At 41.4% G+C, this 14124-nt stretch overlaps 1 protein-coding gene across 7 annotated transcripts in view; it reads right to left on the reverse strand.

Annotated features, from left to right (window-relative positions):
* The window catches only part of SHLD1 (shieldin complex subunit 1), a 92524-nt gene extending 78823 nt beyond the window's left edge, over nt 1-13701 (reverse strand). Inside the window, exons 1-3 of one of the 7 annotated variants that reach the window (XM_060186789.1) lie at nt 13563-13657; nt 7418-7475; nt 6372-6553 (exon numbers count right to left, since the gene is read on the reverse strand). In XM_060186789.1, the coding sequence (XP_060042772.1) occupies nt 6372-6549 (178 nt within the window). In that variant the 5' untranslated portion in view covers nt 6550-6553; nt 7418-7475; nt 13563-13657. Of the gene's footprint in view, nt 1-3525; nt 4057-5483; nt 6281-6314; nt 6554-7417; nt 7476-9768; nt 9793-13562 lie in introns of those variants that run through there. The other 6 variants (XM_060186798.1, XM_060186806.1, XM_060186810.1 and 3 more) reach the window with 6 other exon arrangements.
* Nucleotides 13702-14124: the final 423 nt, after the last annotated feature.

Here is a 14124-nt window from a genome sequence, read left to right on the forward strand (position 1 = left end):
GAAGTAATTAGCTGCCAACTTCAGGACAGATAAGCTCTTGGTTATTTAGACAGATACAGCCAACGGCACCCGTTTGGGCCAACATGCTGAAAGGATCAGGGCTTTTGAGGTTTTAGATCTTTATCAACTCGTGTTTTTGGAAAATGTTCTTTGAGAGAGAGAGAACAAATTAAAGCACACCTCTGCTCTGATATACATCGTGCCAGTAGCTGAATCAGGGGTCTCACACATACAAATCCTATGCTCTACTGGCTTCGCTACCTCCCCATCTGCGGATAGTATTCCTAAATCTCACATCCCTTGCCAGTAATAACTTCCTCCAGGGCATGAATAATGATGGTGCAGTTGGACATCAGATAAAGAGAGTGACATGCCCTTTAGTTTTAGCTCCTGGAGAAGGTCCCAGGTATTTGAGCAAGGATGGGTTAAATTAATCAATGTGGGATTGAAATCACATGCCCAGGAATGAGGAACTATTTTTAAATGCAGCAGAAAAAAGGAATGTAGACGATGTCTTCAGAAAGGCTGGCTAGTAGAGCAGGGCAGTGATAGGACCATAGCCAGTGGTTGCTGCAAGGTGGAATGGGAAGTCTTTTAAACAAGTTAGACTTCAGCCTGGATCTATGTCTTTATAACCTGGCTTTTGCAGTAGTCCCTGCCACCACCTCCTAAAACTGGTGTCACTCACAGCTTGCCTGCCACTCTTCCAAGGGTTCAAACTGTGATGTGGACTTCAACCTTTAAGTTGGGACCTTGCTATGTGCTGATTAAGTCACCTCCACAAAGCTTGCCATCTACCTAGCTTTCTGAGCCCTCTTAGGACTGCCTGTCAGAAAACACACTGCTAAAGCCCTGCTACCAATGGTCCATTCCAAGCTCCAACCTCTTGTCCACTGTGTGTCTGGATTTCGACTAAAAGTTTTCACAACTGGGAAGAATTGACTGGATTTTAATGGTTATCCTCTGGCTTCTACTTCACCCAGTAGCTGGGGAAGCCAGGTCCCAAGTCCACCCATAGAACTCCAACCCACTATAAACAGCCTGCCATTCCCTGCCAGTTCTCAAGATAGTCAATGAGACTGTGAACCAAGTACAAGCTATGTGAGTGCAGCCGACAGAGTGAGCACCTGAGTATGTACAAGCCAGTGCTGAATTTCAGAAGACAACTACCCAAGTACATATTTTTTATGGTATCTATCAATACTTATAGTATTTTCTTTCTTTTTCTCTTTCTTCCTTTTTTTTTATTTGACAGTGAAACAAGAGTGACACCTGCAGAGCTATAGAGAAATCGTGAGGATGTGGTTGAGCTTGGCAGGGCTTGACTTGAGGGGACATCCATCCTGTCAGTCTCTCTCTCTCTACAGAGAGGTCAAGTGAGGAGGAACACAAACCCCCAAGGTTTGCCCTGTCTTATCAGACTCCCTGCCTCACAAAGCACCATGCATTCCTGATACTATGGCCTGCTCCCTTATTATCTACATAATCATTGTCTTGCCTCAAAGATCCCCACCCATCCATTCCTTTAATCTATCTTCTTTCTACATTCAAGACCCTCCCTGCCTGGAGGGTATTATTAATCCTATCAGTTAAAACCCTTGCAACAGTTGCTAAGGAAGTTCCTACCTTTCCAGCCCCTTTTGCCTTTCTCCGCCCCTTTCCAAACCATGCCAAGCCATTTCTGTTTCCAACTTGCGACTTCCGGGTCCAGCTCTTAAAAGCCTTGGCTCTCTGATCAATAAAGAATTGAATCACCTCGCCACCACCAGCTCTGTCCCTGGGTCATCTCTCTCGAGTCACTGAGTGAGTAGCAGCCCAGGCTGGCTCCAGTCACGTTCTCTCCAACCCAGAGAGTACGCGCCCAAGAAGAGGCACCCTCATGCTAGCTGGCACAGAGCACTGCTCCACCATTTATCAAGTATCTCCCATCCACCCACCACCACAAGTGGGGACTAGGAGCTTAAACCAGGATCCTTACAGATGGTAATGTGTGTGCTCTACTAGATACACCAGTACTTAGTGCTTGCAAATAAATTTCCTAACAACTGAAAACAAACAAGCCAAGAATGCACATTGCCTTGTAAGCTATATATGTGAAGATTTTTTTTTTTTCAGGAGTCAGGCAGTAGCGCAGTGGGTTAAGTGCACCTGGTGCAAAGCATAAGGACCAGCATAAGGATCCCGGTTCGAGCCCCCAGGTCTCCACCTGCAGGGGAGTCGCTTCACAATTGGTGAAGCAGGTCTGCAGGTGTCTATCTTTCTCTTCCCCTCTGTCTTCCTTTCCTCTCTTCCATTTCTCTCTGTCCTATCCAACAATGACATCAACAACAACAATAATAACTACAACAATAATAATAAATAAGTATTATTATTTTTTTTTATTTAAAAAAGTATTAATTAACAAAACCATAGGGTAGGAGGGGTACAATTCCACACAATTCCCACCACCCATTCTCCATATCCCACCCCCTCCCCTGATAGCATAAATAAGTATTAAAAAGAATTTTTTCCATTTCTTATTAGTTATTAATAGTAGGTTACAAGATTATAAGATTACAGTGTATGTAACTCCACACCACCAAAGTTCTGTGTCCCCACCCTTCCACCTCCCAAAGATAACCACCATAGTTTTCACAATGGAATGTGAGATAGAACAGTGGCTACCAGAACATCAACAGAAACCGTTGTAAAGGTGGGTCATGTCTCTGAGACAAAAACAGTTGCTTAGTTATCTGAACAGATTAAAAAGTGGGCAAAAATGGTCCAAGAGATGATGCAGTGGATAAGCACTGGACTCTCAAGCGTGAAGTCCTGAGTTCATTCCCCAGCAGCACGTGTACCAGAGTGATGTCTGGTTCTTTCTCTCTCTCATCCTACCCTTCTCATTAATAAATTAATAAAAATATTCTTAAAAAGGAGGGGCCGGGTGGTAGTGCAGCACAGGTGGCACAAGGCACAAGGGCTGGCAGAAGGATCCCAGTTTGAGCCCCCGGTTCCCCACCTGCAGGGGAGTTGCTTCACAGGCGGTGAAGCAGGTCTGCAGGTGTCTCTCTTTCTCTCTCCCTCTCTGTCTTCCCCTCCTCTCTCCATTTCTCTCTGTCCTATCCAACAATGACGACAACAACAACAACTACAACAATAAAACAACAAGGGCAACAAAAGGGAATAAATAAATAAATATTTAAAAATAAATAAATAACCACCGGCAGAGGGAAAGCTTCACATGTGGTGAAGCAGATCTGCAGGTGTCTATGTTAAAAAAAAAAAAAGTGGGCAAAAGTTTACTAAGCCATTTCCCAAGACTGGTGGTCATCTTTTAAAGATGAAAGGCATTAGAGTATGCTTATATGATCATGAGAGTGACCAGGAGAGGGGAAACTGATAGAGCAGAAGCTTGCCAGAGGGATAATTTTGAGCAGGTGAGAGCAGATGGGATCTAATGCAGAAATGAAGGCTAAGGGTTAGGTCTTTCACAGAAAGAGGAGAGAAGGAAGCTGAAGGACTTGGAACATGACTGTGTGGGCATTTGTTTCTGATTGCTTTTATTTTCTGATGAAAAGAAAACAGGAGCCAGGCAGTGACACACCTAGTTGAGCATACATGTTACCATGAACAAGGACCCAGGTCCCCCAACTACACAAGGGGGTGGGTAGCTTCATGAGTGCTGAAGCAGTGCTACAGGTCTCTCTTTCTTTCCCTCCCTCCCTCTCAATTTATCTCTATGCTATCACATTAAGAAAACAAAATAAAATAAGTAACTCAAAAAAGAAAGAAGAAACCAGCAGCTAAGAAGGTGGTTCATCAAGCAGAACACGGGACTTAGATGAATGAGGCTCTAGCATTCAATTCCTGGTATCACATATGTTATAGTGGAGAGATGCTCTCGTCCTTCGCTCAAAAAATGTCCTTTCTCTCCCTTTCTTTCTTTCTTTCTTTCTTTCTTTCTTTCTTTCTTTCTTTCTTTCATGCAAGGAAATCATCAGATTATCAGATCAGAGAGAGGTTGAAAGAGGAGATTATAGAGATTTTCCAAGAAAGAAGATATGCAATAGCCATCTAAAGGAATAAATGAGAGGATGATAAGCATACTAGGAAAAATACTAGGAGAGGGCAGAGGGTAGATAGAATAATGGTTATGTAAATAGACTCTCATGCCTGAGGCTGTAAGTCCCAGGTTCAAACTTCCACACCACCATAAACCAGAGCTGAACAGTGCTGTTGTAAAGAAAAAAAACAGGGGGACCAGGTGGTGGCACACCTGATTGAGCACACATGTTACAGTGCGCAAGGACCCAGGTTCGAGCCCCTGGTCCCCACCTGCAGAGGGAAAGCTTCACAAGTGAAGCAGTGCTGCAGTTGTCTCTCTGTCTCTCTCCCTCTCTTATCACCCCTACCCTCTTAATTTCTGACTGTCTCTATCCAACAAATAAAGATTTAAAAAAAATTTTAAAAATAAAATAAATTAAAAAACTAGGAGATACAATGGATAGATCAAGAATTCAATTGAGGCAGGAGGCCATAAAATTTTTAGAGTCTGGTTATTATAGCAGTATGTGCAGTACTTCAGATGCTGAACTCATGAAGAGTTGAATTACCAAGAGCCAAGTACTATGCCTCACAGACATCCATCTTTTTTTTTTTCTTTATTGGGGAATTAATGTTTTACAACATTGTACATGCATAACATTCCCCAGTTTCCCATATAACAATACAACCCCCACTAGGTCCTCTGTCATCCTTCTTGGACCTGTATTCTCCCGACCCACCCACCCCAGAGTCTTTTACTTTGGTGTGATATACACACATCCATCTTTACTAGCTTCCACAACAATGAAAGAGTTACTGCTGGGAGTTGGGCAGTAGTGCAGCAGATTAAGCGCACGTGGCACAAAGTGCAAGGACTGGCGTAAAGCTCCCAGTTCGAGCCCCTGGCTCCCCACCTGCAGGGGAGTTGCTTCACAATTGGTGAAGCAGGTCTGCAGGTGTCTATCTTTCTCTCCCCCTCTCTGTCTTCCCCTCCTCTCTCCATTTCTCTCTGTCCTATCTAACAATGACAACATCAATAACAACAACAAAATTATTAACTACAACAACAATAAAAAGAAAGAATATAGTCACTGCTAGTAAATATTTCAACAAGTCAACACTGCAGCAGCAGTTGGAGCAGTGGACAGTACATTAGGTTCTCAAGCATGATATCCGAGTTTGATTCCAGGGATCACACGTGCCAGAGCAAAGCTCTGGCTTTCTCTCTCCTCCTCTCTCATTAGTAAATAAATAAATTCTCAACAGGTTCACACTTCTAAAGTTCTGTTCATTTTCATCCATTCACTCCAGGAAATTCTGCAATAACCAGAAACAATAAACAAAATCGGTTTTAGGGATGGAAAGAAATGTAGAGGCAGCAAGTGGAGAGGAGCAAGAGGAAAAATAAGAGGAATTTTAAGGATTTAATTTTAATTTTAAGGATTTTAAGCCTAGTCTTTGAATGAAAAAGGATAAACAATGATCTAATTCTTGGTCAGGAACTTAAGAATAAAGGAAGTTGACTGATCCTGATTATCAGATCCTGATTATCAGGTCCTGATAATCTGATCCTGAAATCAGAACAAAACCACAAGGAGAGTATAATAGTATTGTTTTCAGGGCCAGGGAGTACTAGTTCAGCAGCAGCATGCATGTGTGAAACCCTAAGTTTGATTCCAAGAATCACATTAAAAAATTATCAAAAGGGCGGGGATAGATAGCATAATGGTTATGCAAATAGACTCTCATGCCTGAGGCTTCGTCAAGTTCCAGGTTCAATCCCCGCACCACCATAAGCCAGAGCTGAATAGTGCTCTGGTAAAAAAAAAAAAAATTATCAAAAAATATATAATAAATTATCATTAGGCTTAAATAATACTTTTGGGCAATTCTGGCAGGAAGTCTTAGAGAAAAGTTGTTACCTATAGGTTCAGAGAATACCTCAGAAGAGGAAGACCAAGGTACTTGTTACAATAACATATAACAAGTTGCCATTGCTGTTTTCTGAAGTTTTAAAAGAACAAAACAAATAAATAATAATAATAATAAGGCAATTCCATGTTTCCCTTGTTGAACCAAGAGTTCCCCTGCCTCTGAAAGCATTTGGATGAAGATCAGAAAAAAAATGTCTCCTGGAAACAGCCCTTTGTCATGATTACACCAGAGAGGCTGGCCTTTGAAGTTTCGTCCTAGCTCTCCCAGGTAACATGTTTTTCTACCCAAGACAATACATGAATCATTTTGCAGATATCTGCTATTGGAAGAGAGAAAAACAAATGATCACATACCTGTCCATGTTAGAATTTTATGTTTCATGTTAGTTTGTTTTCAACTCAGCTTCTTACCTGGATCCACATCAGAAGAATGAGGAAAAGAAAGGGCTTCTACAGAACTGAAAGTCCCACTGTTGGCTTCCTGCCTGGATTTCTGTACCACGTAGTCTCTTATATCAGAAGCTGATGGCAGATCCAAAGCATTGCTGTCCTCGGACTGGCTGTCTGGAGTGGCTTCCTGGGGTTCCATAGTCCTAGAATGGGAAAAGAATGAAACAATTCTAGAAAAAAAATGTTGCATAAGAGAACCATCGCTCAAAAGACTGAAATTCCAGCACCTTATAGACCAAATAAGAGTAGAAGCAGAAGTTTTCCTGATATTAATGTCTTCTTGTCTTTACTTCAGCCCCAATATTTGTTTACCATGTTTTCTTTATCAGGAGAAACAAATAGTCTCAGTACAGAAAGAAACTATTCATAATTTCACCTGAAAAATAAGTTACTTGCATGTCTTATAAGGATAAACTACAGGGCATCACCGTAACTCTAGGGCTATAAGAAAAATTATAGAGAATTATATAGATTTATTAAATGGGAAAATCTTTTAAAACAAGTGGTGTTTGATCTTTATTTTACCAGATAAAGCTATCAAGAAGTGTGTGTATGAAATATAAAGATGTACAGGCAGAAAGAACACAAGTCTAGAAGGGAAAATCACCTTTTCAGTGGTAATTACTTGAGTAATTTAATTTCTGGGCAGTGAGATTACAGGTGACTTGCATTTTCCTTTGCGACCTATTCAAACATGCATTAAGTCAGTTATGTAATAGGCCAGGCACACTGCCAGGCCCCAAGGGATAAAGGTGAATGTGACAGACTCTCCTTTCAAGTGACTTGATTTGGAGTGATCCAAGCACAGGCACATCATGGCAACCCAAGGTGTCAATATAGAGAAGCCCAGGAAGAGGCTGTAAATTGCATGCGGGAGGTTATACACAAATATGGGCAGGAAACTGTGAACACCAGGGAAATAAGCTTGGGCAAGTGACCTGGGGTCCTGGGAGTTTGAATTGAGAATCAAATTATGGTAATACACCGAGAAACTGAAGAAGACAAACCTTGTGGTCCTAACAGGATGGCTTCGGGCTTTCTCTTCCTTCTGTGCTGGTTCTGCCTCTGAGAAGGAATGCAAGGCCTGCCTGTTTGCTGCTGTAAGCAATGTGAATATACAAACTCTGCAGCGAAGTTTAGGAGACCACAAAGGCAGGCTATGGGACTCAGTGTTTGGTTACTCCTTACTTAAAATATTTATTTATATATTTTGATTTGATAGGACAGAGAGAAATTGAGAGGGGGAGTGGAAATAGGGTGAGAAATAAAGGCCAGAAGCACTACTTTACCACTCATGAAGCTTGGCAGGCGGGAACCAGGGACTTGAATCTGGGCCCTTGTACATGGTAACTAATGTGTGTTCAACTGGGTTGCTACCACCTGGCTCCTAGATAGTTCCTGATTAAAACGAGGTGTTTCTGGGCTGGGAGGTAGCATAATGGTTATGCAGAAAAGACATTCAGGGAGCCTAGTGGTGGCAAAGCTGGTTGAGTACACATGTCACAGTGCACGAGGATCCAGGTTCCCCAGTTCCCACCTGAAGGGGGAAAGCTTTAAGGGTGGTGAAGCAGTTTTGCAGGTGTCTCTGTTTCCCTATCACCCCCTTCCCTCTTGATTTCTGACTGTCTCTATCCAATAAATAAAAAATAATAATTTTAAAATATTTATTTCATGCTGGGGGTCCTGGGTGGTAGTGCAGCAGATTAAGCGCACATGGCGCAATGACCAGCACAAGGATCCCGGTTCGAGCCCCCGGCTCCCCACCTACAGGGGAGTCGTTTCACAAGTGGTGAAGCAGGTCTGCAGGTGTCTGTCTTTCTCTCCCCCTCTCTGTCTTCCGCTCCTCTCTCCATTTCTGTCCTATCCAACAATGACAACATCATTAACAACAACAATAACCACAACAACGATAAAACAACAAGGGCAACAAAAGGGGAAAAAACAGCCTCTAGGAGCCATGGATTCATGGTGTAGGCACCGAGCCCGAGCAATGACCCCTGGCGGCAAAAAAAAAAAAAAAAAGAAAAGAAATTGTTGAGAGGGCCGGATGGTGAACCTGTTAAAGGAGGACACTTCAGAGGCCAAAGCTATGATCCCTATGGTAGTGGTGGCCAATACTTTACCACAAAACCAAGGTGGCTATGGTGGTTTCAGCAGCAGCAGCAGGAGTTATCAGTGGAAGAAGGTTTTAACTGCCAGGAAACAAAGCTTAGCAAGAGAAGGGAAGTGACAGGGAAGCCACAGTTTACATTATATCTGTGATCTCCGCCAAGCACAGAAATGGCAGGGCCTAGATGCTACAAAGAAGATATGTGGGGGGTGGTGCACCTGGCAGAGCACATGTTACAATGCGCAAGGACGCAGGTTCAAGCCCCCAGTTCCCACCTGCAAGGGGAAAGTTCACAAGTGGTAAAGCATAGCTGCAGGTGTCTCTCTCCCTATCTCCCTCTTCCTCTCCATTCCTAGCTCTCTCTATCAATAAATAAAGATAATAATAAAAAAAGGAAGACATGTTAGGCAATACTCCTGTGTATGGGTAAAAATCTTTGGAATACTATATTTGTATAACAAGTTATTTTAGGTTCTGTTTTGTGGAAGGTGTAAAGCATTCTAAGAGAAGGTTTTTTGTTTTCTTTTTTCCAGACCACTGCTCAGCCCTGGCTTATGGTGGTGCGGGGAATTGAACCTGGGACGAGAGTCTCTTTGCATAACCATTGTGCTATCTCCCCCGCATTTGACAGAAGGTTTTAATTAAAAAAAATTTTTTTGCACCTATGCTGTTGATTGCTAAATTTAATAGTCTGATAACAATGCTGAATAAATGTGTAAGAAACTAATAAATAAATAAGTGTTGGACCAAGCAGGGACTAGAGAGATAGCATAATGGTTATGTAAAAGACTTTCATGCCTGAGGCTCCTATGTTCCAGGTTCAACCCCCAGTATAACCATAAGCCAGAGCTGAGCAGTGTTGTAAGGTAGGTAAGGTAAGGTAAGGTAAGGTAAGGTAAGGTAAGGTAAGGTAAGGTAAGGTAGGAACCAAGCTAGGATGAACCCAGTTTCAAAACCACCCAGCCGCCTTTCATCTGCACTGCATTCATGCTACAGCTTAAGCTATCTTCCAGGCAAAGACAGGAGGTGTATAAAAGCAAACCAGCAGAAAGGTCTGGCAAGATCCTTCTTGTTTGAGGACACACAGTCACATGCTGGTGTGGACATTTACTTATGCAGAATGAGTGAGCCAAGACAGCAGCTGATTGCTCCTGAGAGAAGCAAAGCAATCAAGGTTCCCAAAGAAACAAGAACATCCTGTCTTTTCACAGAGCTCTATCAGCCAAACAAGTCTGAAGTTTCACCAACACCTCTGCTGTAGGCACTGTGGCTCCTCCTTCTGCCCCCATGTTACCAAACACTGTTCTGGAGGCCTCTGGAAGGGAACAAACAGGTCAATGAATCCTTTAAAAAAAAAAAAAAAAAGGTGGGGGAGATAGCATAATGGTTATACAAAAAGACTCTCATGCCTGAGACTCCAAAGTCCCAGGTTCGATCCCCCATACCACCATAAGCCAGAGCTGAGCAGTGCTCTGGTGTTTCTCTTTGTGTGTGTCTCTCTCAAAAGTAAAGTAAATAATAAAAATTTTAAAAAGACCTTTTAAAAAAATTAGGAGTTGTGGTCCAGGAGGTGATAAAGCTTTGGACTCTCAAGCATGAGGTCCCGAGTTCAATCCCCGGCAGCACATGTGCCAGAGTGATATCTGGTTCTTTCTCTCTCCGTCTATCTTTCTCATAAATAAATAAAATCTTTAAAAAAAAAAAACTTTCCAATAAAATTTTTTTTTAAAATTAGGGGCTAGGGGGATAGCATAATGGTTATGCAAAAAAGACTCTCATGTCTGAGGCTGAGGCTGAGGCCTCAGGTTCAAACCAGTACCATCATAAATCAGATCTGAGCAGTGTTCTGGTCCCTATCTCTCCATTTTTTCTCTCTGTATCTTTCTTATTAAAGTAAATAAAGTATTACAAAAACAAAAAAAATAGCACTAATGTGATATTTCTTTTCTTTCAGAGTTATTTACATTCAGTGTCAAATATATTCTTTTTTTTTAAATAATTTCTTTCTTTCTTGGGGAATTAATGTTTTACATTCAACAGTAAATACAATAGTTTGTACATGCATAACATTCCCCAGATTCCCATTTCAGTGTCAAATATATTCTAAAGTGAACATTCAACCAAAGGGGGAGAACACAGAGAAATGCCTACTGAAAGGAAAAATTTTTTAAAAAATTTTTATTATCTTTATTTATTGGATAGAGACAGAAATTGAGAGAGAAGGGGGTGATAGAGAGGAAGAGAGACAGAGAGAAACCTGCAGCTCTGCTTTACCACTCGTGAAGCTTTCCCCCGGTGGGGACCAGGGGCTCGAACCTGGGTCCTTGTGCACTGTAACGTGTACTAAACCAGGTGTGCCACCGCCCGGCCCCAGGCGGAGTTTTTTTTATTGTAAAAATTATTTGCAAAAAAAAAAACCCTATTTGTGTACTCGGTCAATTTAATTTATGCAGGAAAAACAAGTAATAGGAACAGATGAAGTCAATCTTATGGCCTGAAACAACTTGGATTGGCAAATAGAATGCAGATTGGCAAATAGAATGATTATCCTTTACCCCAAAACTGCTGGTGGTGCTTCAACTTTCAGAAGTGTCTATTTTCCTTGCTTGAAAGTCCTTTAATTATACAATTCAAATGTTTGTTTCCAATGCCAGAAAGTATAAAATGCCCTGAGTACAAACACAAGAAAACATTAGGACATGAAAACCTGCTTACTGAGAGAAGATAACTATTCTAGTCATCTACAGATTCTTACAGAACTAAGATACAAGCAAGACAGGGTCCACTTATAAAGTAGCTTATTTTTATAATAATAAAAATTATTTTAGTGTTATTTTTATAGCACTAGTTAAAAAGGATCACATGTTGTATGATTCCATTTACATCAAATGTTCAAATTAACAAGTATGTAGACACCAAATAAACCCATAAAATATGGTATATGCATTCATCGCATATTTTTCAGCAATAAAGGAATTATGGTCTGATACTTACTAAAGGACAAACTGAAAACATACTTGGGAGTTGGACAGGAGCATAGCCGATTAAGCACACGTAGCACGAAGCTCAACACAGCTGTCCACTTGCAGGGGAGTCGCTTCACAGGCTGTGACGCAGGTCTGCAGGTGTCTATCTTTCTCCTTCTCTGTCTTCCCCTCCTCTCTCCATTTCTCTCTGTCCTATCTAACAATGTCAACATCAATAACAACAGCAATAACTACAACAACCTTAAACAAGGGCAACAAAAGGAAAAATAAATATTAAAAAAAAAACATTATACCTAATGAAAGGAACATATGACAGAGTCACATATGCCAAGCCTCACAGAACCAGAGACCTAACTTACAGTCTCTCTCTCTTTCTCAGAAATGTATTTTTCTTTTTTTTAACAGAGCACTGCTCAGCTCTGGTTTATGGTGATGTAGAGGATTGAACCTGGGACTTTGGAGCCTCAGGCATGAGAGTTTCTTTGCATAACCATTATGCTATATACCCCTAACCCAGAAATGGATTCTTAAATTAATATTCAGGAACCATCTGAACAACCCTAGTTTGCAAATCTGCCTGTTAGGCCCCTGGACATTCCCTGGAGCAGAGGTGGAGGAACCTTTTTTCTACCCACAGCCAATCACTTGGATATTTATAATATCATTTGTGGGCTATGCACAATGATAAACTTAAAAATTAGCACTTTCAAAAAAAATTTAGCACTTTCCAGGTTCAATCTCAAACACCAACATAAGCCAGAACTGAGTAATACTTTGGTAAAATAAAATAAATAAACAAATCAATTAAAATAAAATATTGGCACTTAATGTTACTATGAATAAAGCTTCTAGATTTATTAACTTTTGAATCCTGCCTGTGGTTGCCTTGGCAGGGGAGGGTCAGGCTAAATTCAGAGTTGAATTCCCCATGCCTACCCCACAGAAAAGTGATCTGATAGTAACCAAGATAGTTTTTTTTTTTTTGGGGGGGGGGGCTATACTATGATAACTTCCTTATTCCTGCTCCCTTTTGCTCTGAGGAGACTATTTGCTAGACTGGATACTGCTGCCTCATTCAGATTTTTCCCCTTCTAGGTTTATTGCTGGGGGTTGATGTCTGGAGGCTTTTTTTTTTCCCCTGACAGAGACAGAGAGAAATAGAGAAGGGAGACAGAGAAGAGTGACATATGCAAAACTGTTCTACCTCTACTAAAGCTTTCTCTCTGCAGGTAGGGCCTGACACTTGAACCTGGATTCTCTAGCACAGTGACACAAGTGCTCTACTGGGTGCACCACCATCTGGCCCCTTCAAACTGATTTTTTCTCAAAGAAATTCTTTAAAAAATTGAGTATGTTGCCATATGAGCGACCAAGATTCAAGCCCAGCTCCCACTGCATTGATTCATGCTGTGGTTCCCTTCACTCTCTCCCTCTGCCTCTAAAAATAAATTAAATAAAGTTTAGTATACCTTAGTTTACTTTTTTAACATTAAGAAAGATCACATATTGTGTGATTCCATTTATATCAAATGTCCAAATTAACATGTTTATAGAAATCAAAGTAAACTAGGACTGTGAGATCCTAGTGAGTGGTTTGTTTATTCCTGGGGATGGTGCAGTGGCTAGAATGATGGATTTGGGAGCAAGAAGTCACGAGTTTAAACCCTGGCATCACATGCACCAGAGTAATGCTTTGGTTCTCTCTCTCTTTCTCTCTGATGAATGCACCATGCTGGCAATATTATGAATAGTAATTTATTTTTACAAGTTTACAATTTTATGGCATGTAAGATTTTAGGACAGTTGTTCTTAAGAAAGGACGTAAGCTTCTCCAGGCACTGTATACAAACTCCCTGCTGTCTCTAATGCAAAGAGTCCTCTGTGGCTGCAGAGGTGTAACGGGGTAGAAAGGTGGACGAAATTGGGAGTGTGCCAGGGGACGATCTTGACAGTTGTGAGAGAAGGAACTGAGTATTGAGACTTCCCCTTCCTTACCAATCCTAATACAATTCTGACTCCACCGAAGCAACTTTGTGAAAGAAAAAAAAAACTCACCAACTGCCAATTACTCTCATCAGCGGTAATTGCAATTTGCGGGAGACGCGGGAACCGGGAGCCGGAAGCGGAAGCGACATATTTATTAAGGGAAAGAGAAGTCGCTGGAACCATCATTGCTGCGGGCAGGTAAGGGCACTGTAAGAGAACTGCAGCCATCTTTACTGAGGGCATTCTCCCCGCCAATGTACCTTTCTGCATATGACTTATTTCTAAGCCATGGTTTCTGCGATTTCTAGAAAATGCTTATTGCTACATACCCTTTGTTGAACTGTAAAGAGCAAGAAAAATATTTCAAAATTTGAAAATAAGGGGCCGGGTAGTGGCCCACCTGGTTGAGCGCATATGTTACAATGCGCAATGACCTGAGTTCAAGACTCCCACCTCCAAAGGGAAAATCTCACTAGTGAAACAGTGCTGCAAGGCGTATCTCTTTCAGCTTTTTACATTGATAAAGCATATAAATTTTACTTTCATTCTTCATGTAATGTCGCCTATAAAAGTATTTTTCCTTGAGGTTAGGAGATCGCTCATCAAGTATAGCACACACTTTACCACGCAG

This window comes from Erinaceus europaeus, chromosome 1 (genome assembly GCF_950295315.1).
Source record: "Erinaceus europaeus chromosome 1, mEriEur2.1, whole genome shotgun sequence".
Lineage (NCBI taxonomy): Eukaryota > Metazoa > Chordata > Mammalia > Eulipotyphla > Erinaceidae > Erinaceus > Erinaceus europaeus.